This window comes from Penicillium citrinum (genome assembly GCF_028827155.1).
Source record: "Penicillium citrinum strain IBT 23319 chromosome Unknown utg000002l:1.0-3833315.0:1.0-3834789.0, whole genome shotgun sequence".
Taxonomy (NCBI): domain Eukaryota; kingdom Fungi; phylum Ascomycota; class Eurotiomycetes; order Eurotiales; family Aspergillaceae; genus Penicillium; species Penicillium citrinum.
This window is the reverse complement of record NW_026622687.1, coordinates 1,788,383-1,809,958: the sequence shown is the minus strand read 5'-3', so window position 1 is coordinate 1,809,958 and position 21,576 is coordinate 1,788,383. Positions and strand designations below refer to the sequence as shown.

At 46.7% G+C, this 21,576-nt stretch overlaps 9 protein-coding genes across 9 annotated transcripts; 4 read left to right on the top strand and 5 right to left on the bottom strand.

Annotated features, from left to right (window-relative positions):
* Window positions 1–2,974: 2,974 nt before the first annotated feature.
* Window positions 2,975–3,409, top strand: N7469_002495 (uncharacterized protein; the record flags this gene model as incomplete). Its single annotated transcript, XM_056641415.1, has 3 exons — window positions 2,975–3,087; window positions 3,184–3,235; window positions 3,329–3,409. 3 exons carry the CDS (start codon window positions 2,975–2,977, stop codon window positions 3,407–3,409), a joined length of 246 nt encoding a protein of 81 aa, XP_056503909.1.
* Window positions 3,410–5,017: 1,608 nt separating this feature from the next.
* N7469_002494 (uncharacterized protein) lies at window positions 5,018–5,398 on the bottom strand (the record flags this gene model as incomplete). Its single annotated transcript, XM_056641414.1, has 1 exon — window positions 5,018–5,398. The coding sequence occupies one exon, from the start codon at window positions 5,396–5,398 to the stop codon at window positions 5,018–5,020; it is 381 nt and encodes a 126-aa protein (XP_056503908.1).
* Window positions 5,399–6,644: 1,246 nt separating this feature from the next.
* Window positions 6,645–7,641, bottom strand: N7469_002493 (ribonuclease P subunit p30 family protein; the record flags this gene model as incomplete). Its single annotated transcript, XM_056641413.1, has 2 exons — window positions 6,645–7,495; window positions 7,566–7,641. The coding sequence occupies 2 exons, from the start codon at window positions 7,639–7,641 to the stop codon at window positions 6,645–6,647; spliced, it is 927 nt and encodes a 308-aa protein (XP_056503907.1).
* A 472-nt stretch (window positions 7,642–8,113) lies between these two features.
* Window positions 8,114–9,389, top strand: N7469_002492 (casein kinase II subunit alpha/alpha'; the record flags this gene model as incomplete). Its single annotated transcript, XM_056641412.1, has 4 exons — window positions 8,114–8,228; window positions 8,356–8,729; window positions 8,811–9,230; window positions 9,303–9,389. The coding sequence occupies 4 exons, from the start codon at window positions 8,114–8,116 to the stop codon at window positions 9,387–9,389; spliced, it is 996 nt and encodes a 331-aa protein (XP_056503906.1).
* A 1,066-nt stretch (window positions 9,390–10,455) lies between these two features.
* Window positions 10,456–11,531, bottom strand: N7469_002491 (fungal specific transcription factor domain-containing protein; the record flags this gene model as incomplete). The annotated part of the gene is made up of 2 exons (XM_056641411.1): window positions 10,456–11,325; window positions 11,388–11,531. The coding sequence occupies 2 exons, from the start codon at window positions 11,529–11,531 to the stop codon at window positions 10,456–10,458; spliced, it is 1,014 nt and encodes a 337-aa protein (XP_056503905.1).
* A 94-nt stretch (window positions 11,532–11,625) lies between these two features.
* N7469_002490 (fungal specific transcription factor domain-containing protein) lies at window positions 11,626–12,111 on the bottom strand (the record flags this gene model as incomplete). Its single annotated transcript, XM_056641410.1, has 3 exons — window positions 11,626–11,778; window positions 11,838–11,888; window positions 11,959–12,111. The coding sequence occupies 3 exons, from the start codon at window positions 12,109–12,111 to the stop codon at window positions 11,626–11,628; spliced, it is 357 nt and encodes a 118-aa protein (XP_056503904.1).
* Window positions 12,112–13,749: 1,638 nt separating this feature from the next.
* Window positions 13,750–15,483, top strand: N7469_002489 (uncharacterized protein; the record flags this gene model as incomplete). Its single annotated transcript, XM_056641409.1, has 3 exons — window positions 13,750–13,888; window positions 13,948–15,039; window positions 15,119–15,483. 3 exons carry the CDS (start codon window positions 13,750–13,752, stop codon window positions 15,481–15,483), a joined length of 1,596 nt encoding a protein of 531 aa, XP_056503903.1.
* A 747-nt stretch (window positions 15,484–16,230) lies between these two features.
* Window positions 16,231–17,331, bottom strand: N7469_002488 (NAD(P)/FAD-dependent oxidoreductase; the record flags this gene model as incomplete). Its single annotated transcript, XM_056641408.1, has 1 exon — window positions 16,231–17,331. The coding sequence occupies one exon, from the start codon at window positions 17,329–17,331 to the stop codon at window positions 16,231–16,233; it is 1,101 nt and encodes a 366-aa protein (XP_056503902.1).
* Window positions 17,332–18,077: 746 nt separating this feature from the next.
* N7469_002487 (valine--tRNA ligase) lies at window positions 18,078–21,533 on the top strand (the record flags this gene model as incomplete). The annotated part of the gene is made up of 4 exons (XM_056641407.1): window positions 18,078–18,108; window positions 18,181–18,327; window positions 18,457–20,472; window positions 20,527–21,533. The coding sequence occupies 4 exons, from the start codon at window positions 18,078–18,080 to the stop codon at window positions 21,531–21,533; spliced, it is 3,201 nt and encodes a 1,066-aa protein (XP_056503901.1).
* Window positions 21,534–21,576: the final 43 nt, after the last annotated feature.

The window sequence follows — 21,576 nt, the reverse complement described above, 5'->3', positions numbered from 1 at the left end:
GTGGGGGGTGAAGAGAGGTGTGTAGTTTTTTTTTTTTTTGGTATGCCCAGCACTATTTCTCTCTCTGTGTATATCTGCTTATACTGGGAGTAGCCCTCGGTGATTCGAGTCTTGTTACGAAGAGAAAAACAAGACAGAAAGAAAGTCGCAGAGAGAGTGGGTTTATGAAGCGGAGAAGTCGTCGGGGCTCTCCGGTGAGGCCGGGGTTGATAAGATAAGCGGCCGGGGCCGACAATCTGGGGGAATCATGAAGTATCCAAAATCTAGAATTGAATTAAATTATATGATTTTGCAGGGTATAAACACTGCTGAGGAGGCAATCTGTGAGTTTATGCTTCTACAATTGTATAAGAATCAACATTGGGACCAGTAGTGATTCTTCGATAGTGTCGCGGGAGTCGTACCCCGATGCATACTCCGTAGACCTGTCCAATCCCTATCGAATTGTGGCTATGACATCCCATGTGGAGGACGTCCACGATGACCATAGTATCCTGCCCCGGCGAATAAACCATCTATACACCAAGAAAGAGCAGATTAGTGAACCAAGCTTGTACATTAGTTCATTCATCATGTGCTTTTCAAACTTACAGCAAAGTCCACAAGCATCTTCGATTCTCCTTTCTGCGCCGCAGGACACGCATTCATGTTCCTTGCAGTATAGACCCTTCTCGTTTGACTTTGCATTAGGACAATTCATGTCCCCCTTTCCAAGGGCGTGACCCTGAGCCCAAGGGGCTTTGACTCTCTTCACACAGCCGTGGTCAGGACAGTATACGACTGTGTATCCGTAATCGATGCTACTACTCCGCCCAGCACGTGGACATAATTGACATTTATGCGGAGGACAGAAATTTGAGCCCGGTACCCTTTCCTGTCCACAATCCTGCTTGACACATCGAGGCATGGTCGAAAATCGTTAGATAGTGTGATGGTTCTAAATAGAGATAAAACGATCTGTTTGGATGTAATATATCAGGTTCTCAAGCTTGCGGCCCCTTTAACAAAATACTAGGGGGAAAGAAGACTACGTGCGATCTTATAGAGGAGATTTACCACTTATATAGAAACGGTTCTCCTTTTCCATATGTATCTATACATAATTCATACATTTAATAGCGCCTAGTCGTGGCTTGGCTAGGAACCAATAGAGATACGCTTCGTAGGAAACACGTCAGATAGCTCACCGGGTATCGGAAACACTAGTTCGAGGTACCCGGAGATCTGGAAAGCTTTCCATTGGCTTCACTAGTTTGGTGTCTAATGGTATGGGGTAATCTCTTGAGGGGTGGTTGTGATATATGGACTCTGCTCAACCGAGATACTATTCATATTTCGAACTTAGCCACATCGTCACTGTAGCATTGAACTTGATTATTTGTGGATTGGAGAATTAGCTACAGAGACTACATAGTAAGATATGATATAATAATAGATGGTGTTTACCTCCAATTTCCATCTTGAGGCAGTTCAAGTCATTCGGAGGTTTTGGACTATTGCCACGACATCTGAACTTTGGCAGCACCAATTCGCTGGTGAGTAGTTTGTATCAACTAATATAAGGTATTTTCATTTACGGTCAATCTTTCGGAATGAAAGAAGTTGGAATGGTCAATACGTCATTATTAATGAACGGGACGTGGTGCGAATGGTGTATGACACTAAGATTTAGACCACCTGGTCAAAATCAAAGAACTGGCTAATGCCGCCCATTAGCCAGTTCGTAGTGTAATGATTATTCAGCTTCCAAGCTGGTATTGACAAAAGTTGCCAGTTATTACTACTAGAGCTTGGGTTGTATTGGTTGGTAACCAATGGAAGTGTTAGAAATTTTTGTATACCTTACAAGATAGAATCTGTCCATTCAACATATCCTACAGCCAGTACTACGATACATTATCAATTCTCGAGCCGTCTGAACTCCACGCGCACATACACTCACATGTGAAACATACCTTGGAATTACATTAAAGCTCAAGCTAGTCCCACTACTGACTAGTGACTACATATGCACGTGGAATTTACAAGGTCCCATCCATGAATTGTATAGGTCGTTTGTCTGCGGGGGACGGATATCGTGCAACGGGCCAACGCATCGCTGGGTCGGTGCCCAACTTTGGGACTACCAAGATCCAAGGATCCGAACGGAACAATTGCCATTAGGCTTAACTTTTCCCTAGTCCCGGAAATACGTCTGACATTTATCATCTCCAACCACTCAGACACCGTATGACTCGCGTATGTAGGAATCGAACCAGAGAGATGGGACGGACGATTCCGACTCTTCATTGGTTGACAGGGGGTAGAATGCATTGTGAGTGGAGTGAATGAGGGAAAGTCCTCACCCCTCCACAATGAAATGATGCAGGACATTTTCCTGTGCCTTTTTTACCACTGTACAGTATCCGGGAATTGGAAACCGATCAGAGGTAGTTTGCTACTGGTTCGCATCTAGGCAACCGATCTATCAATCTTTATACATTTTCGCCAACGGCATAGAGTGCTACCTCATAGTACGGATAGAACTACATCTGGTTACATAGTGCGTCTACATGGTGCAGAGACTGGTGCAAATTGATTGAGATGCGGCTCTTTTTCTGCGGAGGTGTCTTCTGCCCAAACTTCTCTTCGGAATGGCCGTGGTTTGGAGAACTTGTGAAACTCGTCATTGGTCTATCCACTATTTGAAGTATTGTCGGCTATGCAGATCATGCTATTGGAGGTTGAACTAAGTGCCCAATTTCTTGCTCCATTCGAGTCTTTGTGTATTGCTTTCAAAGATTGGGATGTTATAAAGGATGCTGCTATAACTCCGGTTGGCTTCGGTGTTTCTTGACATGCTCGTTTTTGCATCGAATTTTTATCCTCCTTGAACTCGTCTCCCGAGCATTCTAGTACGATTTATATGTCCTGGTGCTCCTAAATTTTGGGTTTTTGTCCAACAGGTTGAACGCAAAGATATCAATTCGTGATCATGCCTTCAAACAACACTCCAGAGCAGAGATCGCAGACTGGCGGTTCCACCCAAAACAATGGTCCTACTTCGCCAACAACAAATTCTCCTACAAAGCCATCAGGGAGTCCAAGGTATGTAACTGTGGCTTATATAACCTCCCTAGCTCTACATTAGTATAGTATGTCGAGCACCTAGGCAGTACTGAACAGCTAAATTCTTCTATTTAGTTCCTCAAGACCCGGCAACCAAGATTTGTACGGTATCGGGGCCTGGGCAGGGGTAAGTAGCTTCCCAATTCGCGAAAATGAGTGGTGCGATTAATCAATATCGCGAAGGCAAAGGGCGAAACGCGGACATCAAGTTAGAACCCAGCAACGACAGAGAGACGACGCAGAGAAACAGAAGAATACAGCATACCAAGGAATGAGCTACTATGAACTCAGACACTTTTAATTCATCTTCTGTTCAACCCCGCCAATTAATTACATGGGGATTCGGAGGGAGAGTCCGACAATGCCCGATTCGGCAAGGAGATTATGACGTTCGATTGTTGAATGATACCTGACAAAGAGTTCCTTTTATCCGATCGAAAAACCTTTCTACTGGGTATAATCGTAAAGGTGTTGGGGGGTTATGTTTAGTCGAATCTGTATTTGACTTGATTGGTGGTTTGCTATTGCGAGAGACGCCTATCAAACCTTTGGCTTCGGAGTGTTGGATACTATAAACATCGTGTGTTTCTGAGATACGAAGGTTCCATTTCGACAAGGAACTCCTGTACAATGCAGCACGGGAAACTCTGAAGGCGGAAAGCATTGACGAGGGATCCCTCCAATCTCGCTCATCGACATGTTCAAGTTGCATTGGATAGTCCTTCGAAGCCGAGGAAGAACGTGCGCCTTTTCTCCGCATCTCCCGTGTTGCCCCTCTTTTTCTTCGCGATTATTTACTTTTTATGAGGCACCGGCGTATTGACAAGGATTACTATTCTCTGCGTTGTCAATCTTCTATTTTTCTTACTGGACTCGGTTTTATGTGCTGTTTTTCTTCGTTTTTTGTCCTTATGAGGACCCTTGGAGAAACCCTCCTTTTTCCAATTCGCTTTTGTACTCGATTTTATTTTCCTTGTTTTTTTCTATTCACCAGGTAAGGATGTTTGCTATGCATGTAATCTGCCAGTATTTTCGATGATCGACAGACAAATAAGTGGCTCCAGTTTGATATCGCCACATAATCTATTTTGTAACCTCATGAAGTTGCATCTAATGTGCATTCCTGCCCAATTTGACTGTAGACTAGATTGAGATTACTTCATCGCGTTCTCACAAGCATCTCTGTTTCCATACCTTGGTAGGCTGCATACACCCTAGATCATATTATGACATTAAGGGACGAAAGTCGGTTGTTGTATACAGTACTGTAGGGCTGAGAGTGGACATTTTCCAAGGTTTGTTGGAAGGAGTGGGCTGGTCTAACAGAAATAGAGTGTATGGCATGTTCTACGTTGAGACCGGGAAACACTGTCTAGTGGTACCTAAAATTATGGTACGGTTCATTATGTATGCCAGGCATAAAATACCATAGTAGATCATGAACAAGTGTATAGTGGTCATATCATAGTATACAACTGGAGTTGACATCGAACGGGGAAACGAATGTTTCAAGGACCAAGTACCAATAACCTACTTATTTTAGCCGATCCTATATAGTATACTACTGACTCTCTACTTGGATACTGCTAGATATCCGTAATAAGATGGGGCCTTGATCATAGGTTAAGCACTTGAGCCCCAAACTGTGAAAAATATCAACACAGAATTTTAACTTTATCGAGTAAGTTAATAGTGACCGTTCGAGCCCCAAAGCTTTAATTCTGAAGTGAATTTCAACGCGAACCGTAGATTGAATGATGTTCTAATTGGAAACAAAGCCTCGTCTATATGACACTTAGGCGCTGATAAAGCGTTGAACAAAGAAGAAAACAGGCACACAACTCTAACAACACACCGAAAAGCAGTGAAATCGTACACAGCATCTTGAAAGAGAACATTCAAATCGTAATCATTTCTGTTCAAACGCGTTCTCAATCTTTCCCTCGTCGGCAATGTGGTTATAGGGTCTATCATATCGATGCTCCATATCCTCATTGTGCTTTCTCACGTCTTCGGGTAAATGCTCGTGAGGCACGCCAGCCATATCGGCTAGGTTTGACTGTCTTCCATCTCGCAGTGTAGGATGGGCCTTGTTTGAGGGAACGGGGTGATTGGGAAGATTTCCGCGATCGCAATCTTCTTCATTATCGTGGGCATTCGCTTGGGAGAAGTTCTGGGTTGTGTCGTGGACATATGCTCGTTGTCTCGAAGTGTTGATTACATTGCGACCGAGAGGGATGGAGGAGATTGATGTTCGTAACTGCGAGGAGAGTCGGAAGAAGGAATTCATTTTGGATTACACTAGAATGGGAATCTTTTTCGGTTCTTCGAATTCAGCGTGATTGGAAGAGAGTCTGAGGCTTGAAAATAGTCTTGCAAGTCTCAGGAGTATAAAATGAATTTAGATAGTCTATGGTCTAGGATGATTGGAATGATCAATTTGTATCCGGGGTGATCTATGATATCAGTATCAAATCTTGCCAGGAACAAATCTATTGACCCACAATTTCCAAGGATCACTCGCCATCATCCGAATGACGTAGGCTCTTTATCTCGTAATTAATTCAATATTGGTATTCAATGCTATTTGAATATATCGAGGCTACAGTTTATGATTTCGAGCCAGCCTAAACAGCGGAGACTTTTGGTAAATCTTGCTAAAACATCTCGCGGATTTGCAGTGTATCCAGGTATGGCTCCAAGGTTTTGAAGAGCGGTGGAAACACCACTACAATTATCACTTTCCATTTTAGTCCTAGAGTAGGGTTTATGAAAAAGATAATATACTGCGAAATCCAGCAGATTGCATTTCTGGATAGCCTTCGACGGTGATGATTGACTGGTGCTACTTAGGTATAAAAGCAGATGCTAAAGTAGGTATTGACCCCGAGCGCAAGAAAAATGACATAATTCAAAGCCAGTTACTGCCCATGAGTCTGGAGATAATGTGAAAATCTAGAAAGTGGGTTGATTGGATGCTTTGTATTAATGAAGTACTATCATAAGTCTCAATAGTGCTGGTACAAGGAGAAGAAATCAACACTTGAGCAGGACACCTACCCGAGTCTAGAAAGGATTTTGGACTGGGATATTGGTGATAACAGAGACATTACACATATATCTAATGTTTCTGGCAGAAGTGATCCTATGAAGAGTGTGGACGTTCTTATTCTTGTATTGAATAAATACAATAGATGCCCACCAAATAGCCCTAGGAAAACCGTAGCTACCGCAGGAATGCTATTATACTAAGCAGTCAAGACCTGTGGCATACATTTCAAAGGTTACTCTCAACTCGAGCTGCCAACAGCTGAAAGGGAGAGTTGTCCTTAGGGCAGCCAGGCCACAACCTCCAGAAAACCTGAAGGTCTGCAAATGGTAGAATAGCCGGTGTGCATTCACCATCCAGAATGGACGCGAAGGGCTATCGGTCGTAATGTTTCTTTGTGGGCGACTCTTTGTTTGCGAGTCTTCTTCGGCAAGACAGAACCAGCAAGTGAGTTTTGGCTATCAATCGAGAAGTACCCGTCGCATAATCATGTCTCGCTCGGATCGCCACCTCGGGACTCAAGGCGAGCCTTTTTGGCCCGGCGTTTCATCTCTCGTTTCGATAGTGCTTTTTCTGGCTCCTCGACTGTTTCCGAGCCTAGCGACGCTTTTCGCTTCAAATTATCCGCAGAATTACTAGCTTGGGTCGACGTTTCTGATTTGGTCGAGGCTTTCTGTTTTGGCTCTGCTTTATTGCGCTCAATTGGCTCACCACCATGGACAATATCGACGATACCACGCCAGCTGGTTCGTTTTAGTTTAGCCAGAGCTGTGACCTTCCTGGTTTCCTCACATATAGCTTCCTTGCCACGTTCTTGTGAAAGTCCCCAAACACAAGCCAGATTTATCACATCCCAAGGAGCTCTCAAGCTTAATGCTCTTTGCGCCTCACTGGACACAATAATGCCACGGCCTCGCGTCGCTCTAATCAAAGATGTCGCATTCCCAATGAGGTTTCGACGAGCATCTAAACCACTTCCTGTGACGCCAGGCCCATAGCAAATTTCCAATCGAACCCCACGTGATATAGCAGCCGACAGCATCTTGAATTTGAAATGGTATGGTAGTCGGACTGAGAGATCAAGCGAGATCACGTCGCATTCCAGATTGGTACAGGCATTGAGCAAAGCTTTCTCATTTGTTGGACGAAGAGCAACTAGATCGTACGCTTGGGTCAAACTAGCAAGACGCTGATTTTGCGCGGGGTCGGACAAGGTCAGGTTAAGCCGGGTCAGCAGCTGGAGGGCTTTTGGTGGATTTGGCGGGAGGCGCGGTGGAGAAATGCTTGATGGAAGCTTTCCACTGATTGTCTGGGATAATGCGACCGTAGTGTAACCAACTGCAGGGTCAGGTCAATACCTCAGGTGGTCTAGCATCGATCTTGTGCCGATGTGGGTAGAATGACTTACGTTCTGCCAGGAAATTTAAGGTATGAGAGACGTCAGAGTCATCTGGACTATATGGAACATTCAGGTCGAAGAACATATTGCCGGATGTGAGGATGGCCCTTATTAAAGGGCAGCAACCTTCAAAAGAAAAGAAAAAAGAGTACCAGAATCAAACCGCAAGCTCACAAAGTCACGAAGCTTCAACCAAAACGGGCATACCATAAAATCATCCCGGCATTTCGGAGAAATAAAGCCTCCGAGATTCGAGACTAACCTAATTCAGACGGCTCTCCACAGCCCAAGTCCCGTGACAAGGTGGAAGAGCAGATCTCGCTCGCATCAGAATATCCCACTCCCAACCCATTGCTCTAGGACGATCGATAGCACGGCCGTGTTCGAGCTGGTCATTTGCTGGGCCTGCTGTTGCTGTTGTTTCAATCCTGTTTCGACATTACCCCCGCCCTTCTTCCCTCCCTCCCTCCCGTCTGTCACACTTGGGGATAACCCCCGCGTGACCCCGCCGCATATCTCGATTGTGGGCGCGGGCTCGGAAGCCATCTGCGATCATCATGGCGCGTGTTTACGCCGATGTCAACGAGCATATGCCTCGCGGATATTGGGATTACGACAGTGTCAACATTTCTTGGGGTGTGCTGGAGAACTATGAGATCGTTCGCAAGATAGGTAATTAGCGCCTGATTGGAGCCCATCCTTCAAACCCGGAGGATAGCGGTATTATCTGCAGCTCTTTCTTGATATTGTGCAGATCGTTTGCCTTGACCGACTATTTGCTAACTATTCTGAATGTTAGGCCGAGGAAAGTATTCCGAGGTATTCGAAGGCATCAACGTGGTCAACTATCAGAAATGTGTCATCAAGGTTCTGAAGCCTGTCAAGAAGAAGAAGATCAAGCGAGAGATTAAGATTCTCCAAAATCTGGCGGGTGGCCCTAATGTTGTTGCACTGTTGGATGTAGTGCGTGACAATCAGAGCAAGACTCCCAGCTTGGTTTTCGAGGCTGTCAACAACACGGATTTCCGGACTTTGTACCCCCGCTTCACAGATTACGATGTCCGCTACTACGTCTTCGAGTTGCTGAAGGCCTTGGACTTTTGTCACAGCAAGGGTATCATGCACCGTGATGTCAAGCCGCACAATGTTATGATCGATCATGAAAAGCGCAAGGTTTGTTTTTGGATCACCCTGCCTTTTTGCAATTCAAACCAATTGGATTATTTTTGGTATCTTTTACTTACTCTATCCTAGCTTCGTCTGATTGATTGGGGTCTGGCTGAGTTCTACCACAAGGGTACCGAGTATAACGTCCGTGTTGCGTCGCGATACTTCAAGGGCCCCGAGCTTCTTGTTGACTTCCAAGAGTATGACTACTCTCTCGACATGTGGTCACTCGGTGCTATGTTTGCCTCTATGATCTTCCGCAAAGAGCCTTTCTTCCACGGTAACAGTAACTCCGATCAATTGGTGAAGATTGCCAAGGTTCTTGGAACCGAATCGCTCTTTGAGTATCTCGATAAGTACGACATTGAATTGGATCCCCAATACGATGAGATTCTGTCGAGATTCCCTCGCAAGCCTTGGCACTCGTTCGTTACTCCCGAGAACCAGCGCTTCGTCAGTGACGAAGCCCTTGACTTCCTCGATAAGTTGCTCCGTTATGACCACGCCGTACGTTGTGTTGCCTTTCACAGCCATGTCATAATCTCAACATGATACTAATGTTTTTTTTTTCCTATGCAGGAACGCCTGACCGCTCAAGAGGCCATGGCCCACGCGTACTTTGATCCAGTCCGGGCCGATGTTCTTCGCAACAGCAGCCAATCTTGATATTAGATTGGCCTGTTGATGGTGATGGCTTTCCTAACTTTTATTCCCCAAATTCCATATCTTACTCTCCTTTCTCGCCGGCTTCTTTTACCATCAGAACAGTGCCCCCTTGGCAGTCCGGAACATCCTTTTTTATCTTTTCCTGAGTTTGAACCATGCCGACGTGAACGGTGCATCATCAGAACACGAGAAGGAGAGTGATTGACGCAACCACGGGAGCTGTTTCGAAGGCTTCCTGAATGAAATGTGGCTGCAATGAGTGATTAAATCCCAAACTGAACGGAGACGACGTTGATGACAAGACATGACATCTAATCTTCTTGGGCTACCCAGCCCTGCATCGCCTCGGCTGCGGGCGTGTTCGTGAGCGCAATAAACCAACTGACGTCTTAGAGCGGGAGGAGCATTTATTGTCTCCCATACTGCCTAATTGTATAGCGCTGCTTTCCCTTGTGTCTCCCATTTCTATTCCTCTAAGCTAGTCCTTGGTCCGGTGTTATGGCCTTTTGAATTCGATTCTTAGTTTCAAACAGCTCTCTTTTATTATTCCCCTCTATTTGAGCATCTGCTTGCCAAATATGAAATATAGTAATGTGAGTAGATAGCCGTGACCATTCAGCCAGCCTTGGTCGGACTGTCCCTTTCCGAGGGGATAATCCGCCCATGGACACTTGCTTGTGGGTTTAAAAACAGTCAAATAACAAAAATATTAATTAAAATACCTTTTTTTGGTATTTGGCAGCCCTGGAAGATTCTAACACTGGCGTAGTTTCTTGGGAAACCGCCCTCTATTGTTCGATTTTTGCATCTCCAGTAGAGATCATAAAGATCGAGTCATAATACAGACATATAGGTATATAAGATCAGGTACCTACCTTGGTAGGTATACCGGACGGTACCTGTATAAACTATATTCGTCGTATTTACATCGAGTATCTTGTTGGTTCAATTGGGGATTCAGATCAAAACAGAGTAGATTTCGAAAACTGGAATTTTACGGGTAAACCATATTTATTCTTCAATGTTATTGGCAAGACACCAATTGACAATTTCAAATAGCTAAAATTCAAGTTTCAAATTGCGCTATGTCATCATAGGGTCCGATATCATTTACAAAGCCTGCCAGCATGTCGTCAAATACATCCAGCATACCCATGTCATCAATATCGGATATCCATCCTGTAACGGCCTCTCGGTCCAATGGATCTGCCAAAGCAGGACCTTCTGGCAAGTTGAACGACAAGCTGCGGTTGATTATCATTGATACCGTGTGGCTAGCGAGAGTCTCAAAGATGTCGCGGTACGGAGCAGCCCCCTTCCACATTTCCGCAATCACTACCAGTACCATGGTACAATCGTTACAGGTCTTGTTGACTTCTGATTGCCGTACAGACCGGCTGGCAACAGAAGATGACCAGAGACAATGTAGATATGTCAATCCGGCTAGAAATAAGAAATGAAGGCTGCTCCACGTAGGTTTCACATCTGTGCCGATGTACTGACGACGATACTCTCGGCAAATATAGCTCGCGGCTTCCATGCAATCGATGAATATTTTGTCTGGGGTGTTCTTATCTTCTGCCAGTTGGGGACGATAGAGGAGGAGGATTGATCCATAATAATTGAGCTCATACCAAGCTTTTGTCAAGAATATTGAAAGAGTTTTTCCACGCCTAGGGCGAAGCTCGGGCATGCGTGATCGCCATTGTTCTAGATCTTCGCGCAGCTGTATGATTGAGGCACGGTGGTTCTCGTTGTCAGTATCTTTTAATACAGTGCCTGAATAGACTAAGCTATGGATTTTTGCCCAGATTATCCGTAGGCGGATGACGTGAATGGCATTAGACATAGATGTCGGCACTCCGTCAACCGATAGCCTAGTAGTATTCTCGATCCCTGATACGGAGATCGAGGAGTCGTCGATGTCTAGCGGTAGCTGTGAAAGAATTTTGAGTAATTTAGACTAGGTTATAAATACTGATGCGGCACAAAACTCACCTCAGCATCGATATCATTGAGCTGTATGCCCAAGGGCCGTCCGAGTCGAAGTGCAAAGGTAACATCTAGGCCTTGGGCAACCCAGAAGACTCTTTTGCTTAATTCAATGTGGAGTGCATGTCGTTTCGAGTGGTCGCATTTCATACTTCGGTGGTATCCAAGTTCTATACATTGTCTCAAGGCAAAGCCAGAGAGTTTCCTGCAGACCAAATAAAATTATCAATGGGTGTCTAAAATGTCAACTATTTCCATCTGGAGTCATGACTTGCCATAGGGATGGGCCTTTCGGAGACCGAAGCGAGTATATAGCGTAGCAAAGAATTGCTTGTATCGCTTCGACGTTATCGACCGATAGGACTTCAGGGTATAGTTGGGCGGAGCTGTATAGTTGCTGAGGTAGATATGAGTTGGAGATACTAAGAGGTGCCCGAGAATGTGTGTGCGTCATACCTCTGATAGATTTTCATAGCCAGGAACAATGCGGGCACCTATAGCATATACCTATGATGGTTGTGAGATATATACAACCTAACAAGTGGGGAGCTGAGCCCGATATCAGCATTCGACTTACCATATTAAGGAAGAACAAGGGTATTGATGCTTGAATAGGGTCATTGAATTCCGTGGATGAATTGAGAAGCAGTACTTCGTAGTGTCTGAATGTGGGCTCGTGGAGAAAGGGATATTGCGGATGTATGTTCTCGAAGTAGGCATTGCTCAGCATGATAGCGATATGATACTCCGGTAATAGACATGGTAGCGGAGCGCTTTCTGCCTTCTCAGAAGTTTGAAGCGGTGCGAATGATTTGTTATTAAGTACCCCTCGGAGTGATGGGTTGATAAGGTGTGCAAAAGCAAATGAAGAAGAGGAGCCTAGGTAGTGAGGCTCGACTTGAGTGGTTCTGAAATCTAGCAATCCCACCCGTATAGGTAAAGCACAGGCCGAACTGTCTTCGGTCCCTGACAAAAGCACAGAGTGGGACTGACTGCTGTCCGTGCTGGTGGGTAAACTGGACGGCGATGAGATACCGTTATTAGATTTTTGTTGTGTATCGCGTTGTTCGAGCGATGCGAGACGCGTCTCCAGAATTTCAAGGTAGTTTCGTGGCCGTAGTTTCTTTGTATCTGGGTCTTCGACAAGGCATGCTGTACAGCATTTGTTAGTAAGGAGGAACTCATATCCAATACGAGATTTGATGGCTCATAGCGCAAGGCGTACTCAGGTGAGAGCGAAGGCAGTGTGCACAAGATGGTATTTGCTCGTCACACTGTGATGTAAATGTCAGCGTAACAACAACGACAGGAGCAGCTACCCCGGATTGCAAGACTCTCACCTTCAGTCTCTTCGCCTTACAATGCGTACATGCCCGGTTCGCCCTGCTTCCAGGCGTCCGCCGCCTTCGCATAATCTTCCTAGTTGCCATCGGAGAAGCCATTCAGTGAGCCTTTTGATTCAATGCACTTGACCGGATAAGTGTTTGGATATATTGTGGAGACAAGTAGATAGATAAGAGCAAAGGCCTGAAAATTGGTGCTAAAGGGTGACCTAAGGGTAGAGATTCACGTTATCAGTTCTAAAGGTGGCACCTCACAAGCCGGCGAGAACCCCGGACGATCGCTGATTTACCGCTATACGCCTCGAACCCCACGCCTCGAAACCCTATATGGCGTTCAACTAATAAACCTTGCAGCTTCAAGGTGCATGTTTGGCGATAGCAGAAAGAAAAAGGTGAGGATATTTCTTGACAGATAGGATGAGCAATTTGATCCTTTCTAAAACCTCTACTGACTACCAGTGATATTCTATAGTCCGACGAGACGTCCTAATCTGTTTAGGTCTACAAAGGCTCAAGATAATCGTTTGCTAAGCAGCACATGTCCTAACTCGTGGAAGTTCACTTCTTATCTTTTACACTAGTGTACTAGTTGTATCAACCGTGGGGGCCGATTGGATATCTCCACGTTAAGATTAGTTGAGAGGGGTTTGCTGTGCGGGGAACCTGGTTAAGCCGCACACCTGGTGAACTTACATCCCATTATTCCGATTGACTTATCGTATTCTTCCGGCATTTAGAAGCTATCAACCAATAGCAGTCATGATTGTCTCGGTATTGAATTCAGAAGACTATAAAGAGATATCAGTCAGATGTCGTATTCTTCCGAACTGTCAAGGATCAGGAACCCCCCCGATATGGGGTATGTACATCAGGAAAACCCTAAAATCTATGTTTTAAAACCTCGATGTGTTCAGTGTACTGCCATCCTGACAGGTGTCTGATCTACTTATTCAATATTGAAGAACACTATATATATTTTTTATTATTTTTCTGTTATCAAGGCCTCGGCCTTCCCTTGCAACAGTATGAGTATCAAGGCCGCTTTTGCTCGATCTTCTTTCGCTCGGTATAGAAAGAACATCCAAGAACTGCCGCCGGGCATCATCTGGAACAGTAATTTACTGTTCAGTGTTATGATATATGCATTTTCAGGCATTCCACTGAGTAATCGTTTCTAGAAAATCACCCACTGCCTTGACATAGTCTAACATGTGGTGAGATAGCATGGGACCAGGGTTCCTCCGCTACCATCCCCTCTTTGCCTGGATTCGACAAGCAGTTCCATATTTCGTCAGGGTCCGATGCTGAAGCCATCTCGACCTATGTGTCAATAATATACATTGGTTATGCTGTCGGAGCCGCCTTGTCCTTCTTCGTAAACGACCATTTAGGCCGTCGATGGGCTTTTCGACTATACTCGCTGGTATGTATCATCGGCCAGATGATTGTGGTGGGCGCCCCGAACATGGGTACAGTCTATGCGGCTCGTATCATCATAGGGATAGGTATTGGCGCGCTTAGCGTAATCGGACCCATGAGCCTCGTTGAGATCTCTCCGAAGGAAATTCGTGGTCTGCTCACTGGGATGTACACTGTGTCTATGGGCATCGCCTTGCCCTCTGCTAACTTTTGCGTGCTGGGTATTCATCGGTATATTCCCAGCGGCAAATTCCAATATCAAATACCAGCCTTCTCTATCGCCATTTTCTTGGCTCTATGTATTGCTGGCAGCTTTTTCATCAGCGAGTCGCCTCGATGGCTCATGATGACCGGCCGCAGGGATGATGCTGTGCAAACTCTTACCGATTTGCGACGCATTCCTGTTGGTCACCCACGGATTGTCGACGAAGTGAGTGATATCGAACACTCGCTGATCATGGAGAGGGGCGATGTTCGCAGTAACTGGAATATCCGGTTTATCGTCAAAGAGACCTTCACGGTACCCTCCAACCTGCGACGTTTACAGCAGGTGTTATTTGCATATGCGCTGGCTCAGCTTTCTGGTGCCAATACAGTGACAAGCTATTTCATCCCCATCATGAGCCTGTTAGGTGATACTGGAGATACTGAGAGACATATGTTCCTGAGTGGTATGTATGGGCTCTCGAAGCTCATATTTAGCGTCATTTCTGCTTTCTTCTTCATTGATATCATTGGGAGAAGGAAGTCACTCTTCATCGGGATTACTGCCCAGATGCTTTCTCATATATATATAGGCATCTTCATGAAGTTCGAACAGAGTGGGCCAGTTCCTAAAGGAGCATCGACTTTTGCCATCGTAGTATTGTTCATCCACGCTTTTGGTTACGCCGTTGGTAAGTTTAGCTAACCCCACAATGTTACCAATAAGCCTTCCATTGTTGCTAACTCTAGAGCTCTTTTTTTTCCGAGTAGGACTTTTCATTCTCCCCTATGTCTTTGGTGGCGAGCTATGGCCTAACCATATCCGCTCTTTTGGCGGAGCTGTTGGTGCTACATTTCATTGGCTGTGCCTCTACGCTCTCAAATTCGCTTTCCCCAAGATTATGAGTTCGATGAATAACTGGGGTGCTTTCATCTTCTTCGCGGGCTGGTGTTTCCTGGGTTTGCTTTACACATATTTTATCATCCCAGAGGTCGCTGGTCTGAGTGTTGAGGAGATTGACGTGATCTTTCAAGGTCCGTGGTATAGTGCGTTCAGACGATCTAAGCGTGCTACCGTTCTCAATGGTGTCGAGGAGAAAGGTTTCGCTGGTACCGAAGCCGACACGAAAGAGTAGCTATCTACCTCGGCAATTCTACGTGAGGTCTTATGGCTTCTTTCCGATGTCTTAGAAGCCAGGAGCCCAGATTAAAACTCTCCTTGAATCCATAGCATGGAAATTGGTTCCCGTTAGTAGAGCATTTTCAAGGACTGTGCTTGTATTATTTTGATATGAGACTAGTGCAGATCATGAACCAAGCCAAGCTATTGGAATTAAACCCGTGATATCTATATGAACTCCCAATTCAATTGGAAAAGAACATGTTTTCTTCCGTTTTATATCTATAACTTACATTTCCCTTGAATTACAGCAGCTAGGTCAAATACCCTCCTTCTAAGACTTTCTGTAGAAAAAAAGAGATGCTGTGACTTCTTGCGCCTTATGTAACCCTAAAACAGCACCAAAAGGCTAGGGTGGTCCGGCAGGGTAGACATCACTAGCAATTTTACAGGATAGTTAATTTTACAAGTCGTCGAAGGTGCTTTTATGGCTATTGTTCCACACCCATATGGAAGAAAGTGGCGGAGCCTCGCGACCCTTGTCTTGAGTACAGTTTAGATACATAGCTACTTCGACAGAAAAAATGCGGAATATCAAGGTGGATAGGAAGCGCAGAGACTTGCTAGATGTAGACTATCTCTAAAACCGGCCGTAACTACCGAAGCAAATGCAAACATTGAACAATAATCAGAAGTCCGTGTAAATCTCAGACGATTGCAGCCACGATCGATGGGCTGCAAAATCTTCTAGCTCAACTTTGGCCTAGAGCTTTGCGATACTCTTTTGGAAGCGATTGAGCCGATAATGCTCGAGCATTGGATCTTCAATCCCGTGAAGAATCTTTTTCGATAGCAGCTCGCCAACAAGCGCAGCATTCGTGACGCCAGAGTGCATTACGGCCACATCAAGCCCAGCTAAGCCCGTTGAACCGAGGATGGGGAATCCATCCTCCGGATCAGGTCGTACACCAATTGTGTAGTTACCGAATTCAAGAACACTTCCTTTCTTGAACGCCTTTTGCATCTGCTTAAAAAGCTTTTGTGCTTCTTCTTGTGGATCAGCACCCGGGTTTCCCCCCGCAAAGGAAGCGCCGAAGCGAATGCGACCATCGAGCGTCTGGCGCATGTGGAGATCTGGTAACCGGACCAAAGTGTTCATATATCGCGCCTTGGTCGGTACAGTATTGACCAGAAGACCTTCTCTACCCTTTAGTGGAAGTCTGATATTCTCCGTTGCCAACAGTGGAACGCTTCCAAGGCCAGCGGCCAAGACAACATGGCTGCCCCGTACCGCGCCGTCGCCCGTCATTACACCTGAAATCCGACCATTCTCCTGCTTCAGAAACCCAGTGACGCTCGTTTGGAGTAGTTTAGCACCCAGGCTTTTAGCTTGCGAGATAAGTTGAGCTGCAGCCACGTGTGCTTCGAGAGCACCCTCTTCTGGAACATGAAGGCCCCATTGCACCGAGGAGAATTGAGCATCATCAATTTCAGGTTCGAGAGCAGCAAGATTGTTTGGGCTTAGCCGCTTGATGTTTGTACCCCAGTTTAATTGATGTTTCTGGAATTCCGCGCGCTCTTCGGGAGTTTTGTCGCATGTCAAGGTACCGCACCAGGATATTGGGAGGTCGGTCAGCTCCTTGCTCATTTCGACCCATCGTGCCATTGAGCGACGTCGGAAATCATAGTAATGTTTCTGCGTTGCAGCGGCTGCATTGAGCCATCCGAATGATTTCGGAGTCACCACGCCACCGAGTGTTTCTGTGATGATAATGACATCTTTCTCCTTGGCTAAATGCCAGGCGATCGAGGCACCAACAATACCGCCGCCTATCACAATGACTGGAGCAGATAGATCACTCATGTTTTCTCTGTTTGATTCGGTGAAACTGGACAAGTTGGATATATTGCGAGGTATTCTTGACTTGATGCTGAACAAGAGCTCATGTCATGACTCTATCTATATAGTATATAGATAGAGGTGGTCTCGTATTCCCCCGATACACCCTAGCCCCATCCCCGGAAGAATACGACGGGAAGAACCCATGACCTATACACCCAGTACCACCATGCATACATGGTAGATACCTATCTCCTATGTACTACCTGCCCAGACACTTCCCACAATCTGAGAAATAGATAAATAAATAAAAAATAAACTATTTATATAATAAAATCCATATATTCTCCTATGTACTATGCTTGTAGTGGTTGTATGTATCCCTGAGTATCCACATTGCTTAGCTCATCAGACTTCAAGCCCGCGTCGGACATCTTTCGATCGACGCGACTCGAGAAGACCGTGAAAGGGCCGAATTAAACCCAAGAAAACGCGAACTAACAAGCACAATCCAATGGTGAAGTTGCATTCCAATCATCTGCAACTAGCTCTACAATCGTCCAGTGTGCCCGCCGTCTCCACCGATCCTTGATCCTCTCTTGCGTCCCGCTCTCTCATTCGCCGTGGGAAATTTAATCTGCCCGCATTTCGCACAACCACCCCTCCTCGTCGCATCTTCCCACTCCCTCCCCCCCAAGATACTTATCCGGAGATTAGTGGCGCGATCGACGCCTTGGAGATTGACTCCTCCATATCGATCATTTACCAGGATGGCTCAAGACTCTGCCTCCCACAACCCCAGTGAGTTGAGTTCTGAATCGTCTTTTCCCCTCCATGACTCACTCATCTTATCAATATACTAATCTATTGTAGTTGGGTTGCAAACCGCTACTCCCGGTGGAAATCCTCCTCCGGTTGATGAAAATACTCGTTCTCAGATCGCCGAAGCCGCTGCGCAGAACCCTCAGACTCAGGGTGGACAAGATTCTTCCGCTCCCAAGGTGAAGACTGAGAAGGAGCGTACGTTATATCCCCCACCCCGCGAGATCTTCTCAATTGTCCATTCTTCGATATAAATTTTTCTTTTTACGATATTGCTATACCGGACGACTCTTGTGCACATGGCTGATAAGTTTGTTTGTTTGACAGTGGAACGTGAGCGCAAGAAGGCCGAGAAGGCAAAGAAGTTCGCCGAAAAGAAGGCCAAGGCTGCCAGCAAGCCCGCCGCCGAGCCCAAACCCAAGGCCGAGAAGAAAGTCAACAAGGTCGAGAAGGAGAAGACAACTGATGCATACGATCCTAAGGTCATCGAGGCTGGTCGTCTTGAATGGTGGGAGGAGCGTGACCTGTTCAAGCCCGAATTTGGCCCCGACGGCAAGGTCAAGCCTGAGGGCTCCTTCGTCATTCCAATTCCTCCTCCCAACGTGACCGGCTCTCTGCACATGGGTCACGCCTTGACAAATGCCCTGCAAGATACGATGATCCGTTGGCAGCGCATGAAGGGCAAGACGACCCTTTGGCTGCCTGGTATGGATCACGCCGGTATTTCCACCCAGAGCGTTGTCGAGAAACAATTGTGGAAGAATGAGAAGAAGACTCGCCACGATATTGGACGCCCAGCTATGACAAAATTAATCTGGGACTGGAAAGACCAATATCATGCTAACATTAAGAACGCATTGCGAAGAGTCGGTGGTTCTTTCGATTGGTCTCGCGAGGCCTTCACCATGGACCCTAACCTGTCCGCTGCTGTCACCGAGACTTTCGTTCGTCTTCACGAGGAGGGCATCATCTACCGTGCCAACCGTCTTGTCAACTGGTGTGTTGCTTTGAACACCTCGCTGTCTAACCTTGAGGTCGAGAACAAGGAAATCGAGGGCCGTACTCTTCTCGACGTGCCTGGCTACGAGAAGAAGGTCGAGTTCGGTGTTCTGACTCACTTCTGCTACGAGATCGATGGTACCGGAGAGCGTATTGAGATCGCTACTACTCGTCCTGAGACCATGGTTGGTGATACCGGTATCGCCGTTCACCCTAACGACGAACGCTACAAGCACCTGATCGGCAAGAATGCTCGCCACCCATTCGTTGACCGTCTTCTTCCCATCGTTGCTGACGATGCTGTCGATCCTGAGTTCGGTACCGGTGCCGTGAAGATCACTCCTGCCCACGATTTCAACGATTTCAACCGTGGAAAGGCCCACAACCTTGAGTTCATCTCGGTTATGAACGATGATGGTACATTCAACAAGCACGCTGGTACCTTCGCTGGCCTGAAGCGCTTTGATGCTCGTTACAAGGTAATCGATGCTCTTAAGGAGAAGGGTCTGTATGTCAAGTGGGAGCACAACCCTATGAAGGTACCCCGTTGCGCCAAGTCCAACGACGTTATTGAGCCTATCCTCAAGCCTCAGTGGTGGATGAAGATGGAGAGCTTAGCTGGCCCTGCTATCAAGGCTGTTGAGGACGGTGAGATCGTCATTCGCCCCGAGAGCGCTGAGAAGAGCTACTACCGCTGGATGCACAATATCAACGACTGGTGTCTGTCTCGTCAGCTCTGGTGGGGTCACCAGGCTCCCGCCTACTTTGTCAAGATCGATGGTGAGGAGAACTCTGATAGCGATGGTGACTTCTGGGTTACTGGCCGCACTGAAGAGGATGCTCGTGCTAAGGCCGAGGCCAAGTTCCCCGGCAAGACCTTCTCTCTTGTCCGTGATCCTGATGTGCTTGACACCTGGTTCTCTTCTGGCCTTTGGCCATTCTCCACTCTGGGATGGCCCAAGAAGACTCACGACTTTGAGAACCTGTATCCTACTTCCGTCCTGGAGACTGGTTGGGACATTCTCTTCTTCTGGGTTGCCCGTATGATCATGCTTGGTATCAAACTGACCGGACAGGTTCCTTTCAAAGAGGTTTACTGCCACTCCCTGATCCGTGACTCTGAGGGCCGCAAGATGTCCAAGTCCCTGGGTAACGTCGTTGATCCTCTTGATGTTATGGAGGGTATCCCTCTGCAGGCTCTTCACGACAAGCTTTTGGTCGGTAACCTGGCTGACAAGGAGATCGCCGCTGCTACCAAGTACCAAAAGAAGGCTTTCCCTAAGGGTATTCCTGAGTGCGGTGCTGATGCTCTGCGTTTCGCCCTTGTATCATACACCACTGGCGGTATGTTATATTAGCCCCATTATTATCGCTCTATATATCTAACAACTCTTCTAGGTGGTGATATTGCGTTCGATATCCAGGTCATCCACGGATACCGTCGCTTCTGTAACAAGATCTATCAGGCTACCAAGTTCGTTCTTGGCAAGTTGGGCGAAGACTTCAAGCCCCAAGCCGCTGCTACTAAGACTGGCAATGAGTCTTTGTCGGAGCGCTGGATTCTGCACAAGCTCAACGTCGCCGCCAAGGAGGTCAACGAGTCCCTCGAGGCCCGTGAATTCAACAATGTCGCCATCATCACCTACCAGTACTGGTATGGCCAGCTGTGTGACGTCTTCATCGAGAACTCCAAGTTCCTCTTGGCCGAGGACGCTTCTGCCGAGACCAAGGAGTCTGCTAAGCAGACCCTTTACACCGCTCTCGACGGAGCTTTGACTCTGATTCACCCTATCATGCCTTTCGTCACCGAGCATCTGTGGCAGCGTCTGCCCCGTCGTCCTGATGACAAGACCATCTCAATCATGACTGCCAGGTTCCCCGAGTTCAAGGAGGAGTTCCACGACCCTACCGCCGAGACAGCATATGAGCTCGTTCTGAACACCTCCAAGGCTATCCGTTCCATCCTCGCACAGTACGATGTCAAGACCAAGGGCGACATCATCATCCAGACCTACGACGCAACCAGCGAGAAGACCGTCACCGAGCAAATGTCTAGCATCAAGTCCCTGGGCGGTAAGAACCTGGGTGAGCTGTCCCACCTGGGTCCCGACAACAAGACCCCTCCCTCTGGCTGCGTTGTTGCCGGTGTCGGTGCTGAGGCCGCTGTCTACCTCCGTGTCTCCAAGGAGGTTGCTCTCGAGCAAGAAGAGAAGGCCAAGGCTGGTCTTGAGAAGGCACAGCAGTCCGTTCAACGATCACAGGGCATCATCAACGGCCCCGGCTGGAAGGAGAAGGTTAAGGCTGAGGTTCGTGCTGCTGAGGAGAAGCGTCTCCGCGATGCTGAGAGTGAGGTTGCTCGTTTCGAAGAGCAGATCAAGGAGTTTGAGAAGCTTCGTCTGGAGTAAAAATTCGTGGCTAATTGTACCCGAATATGCAATATAAATAAAA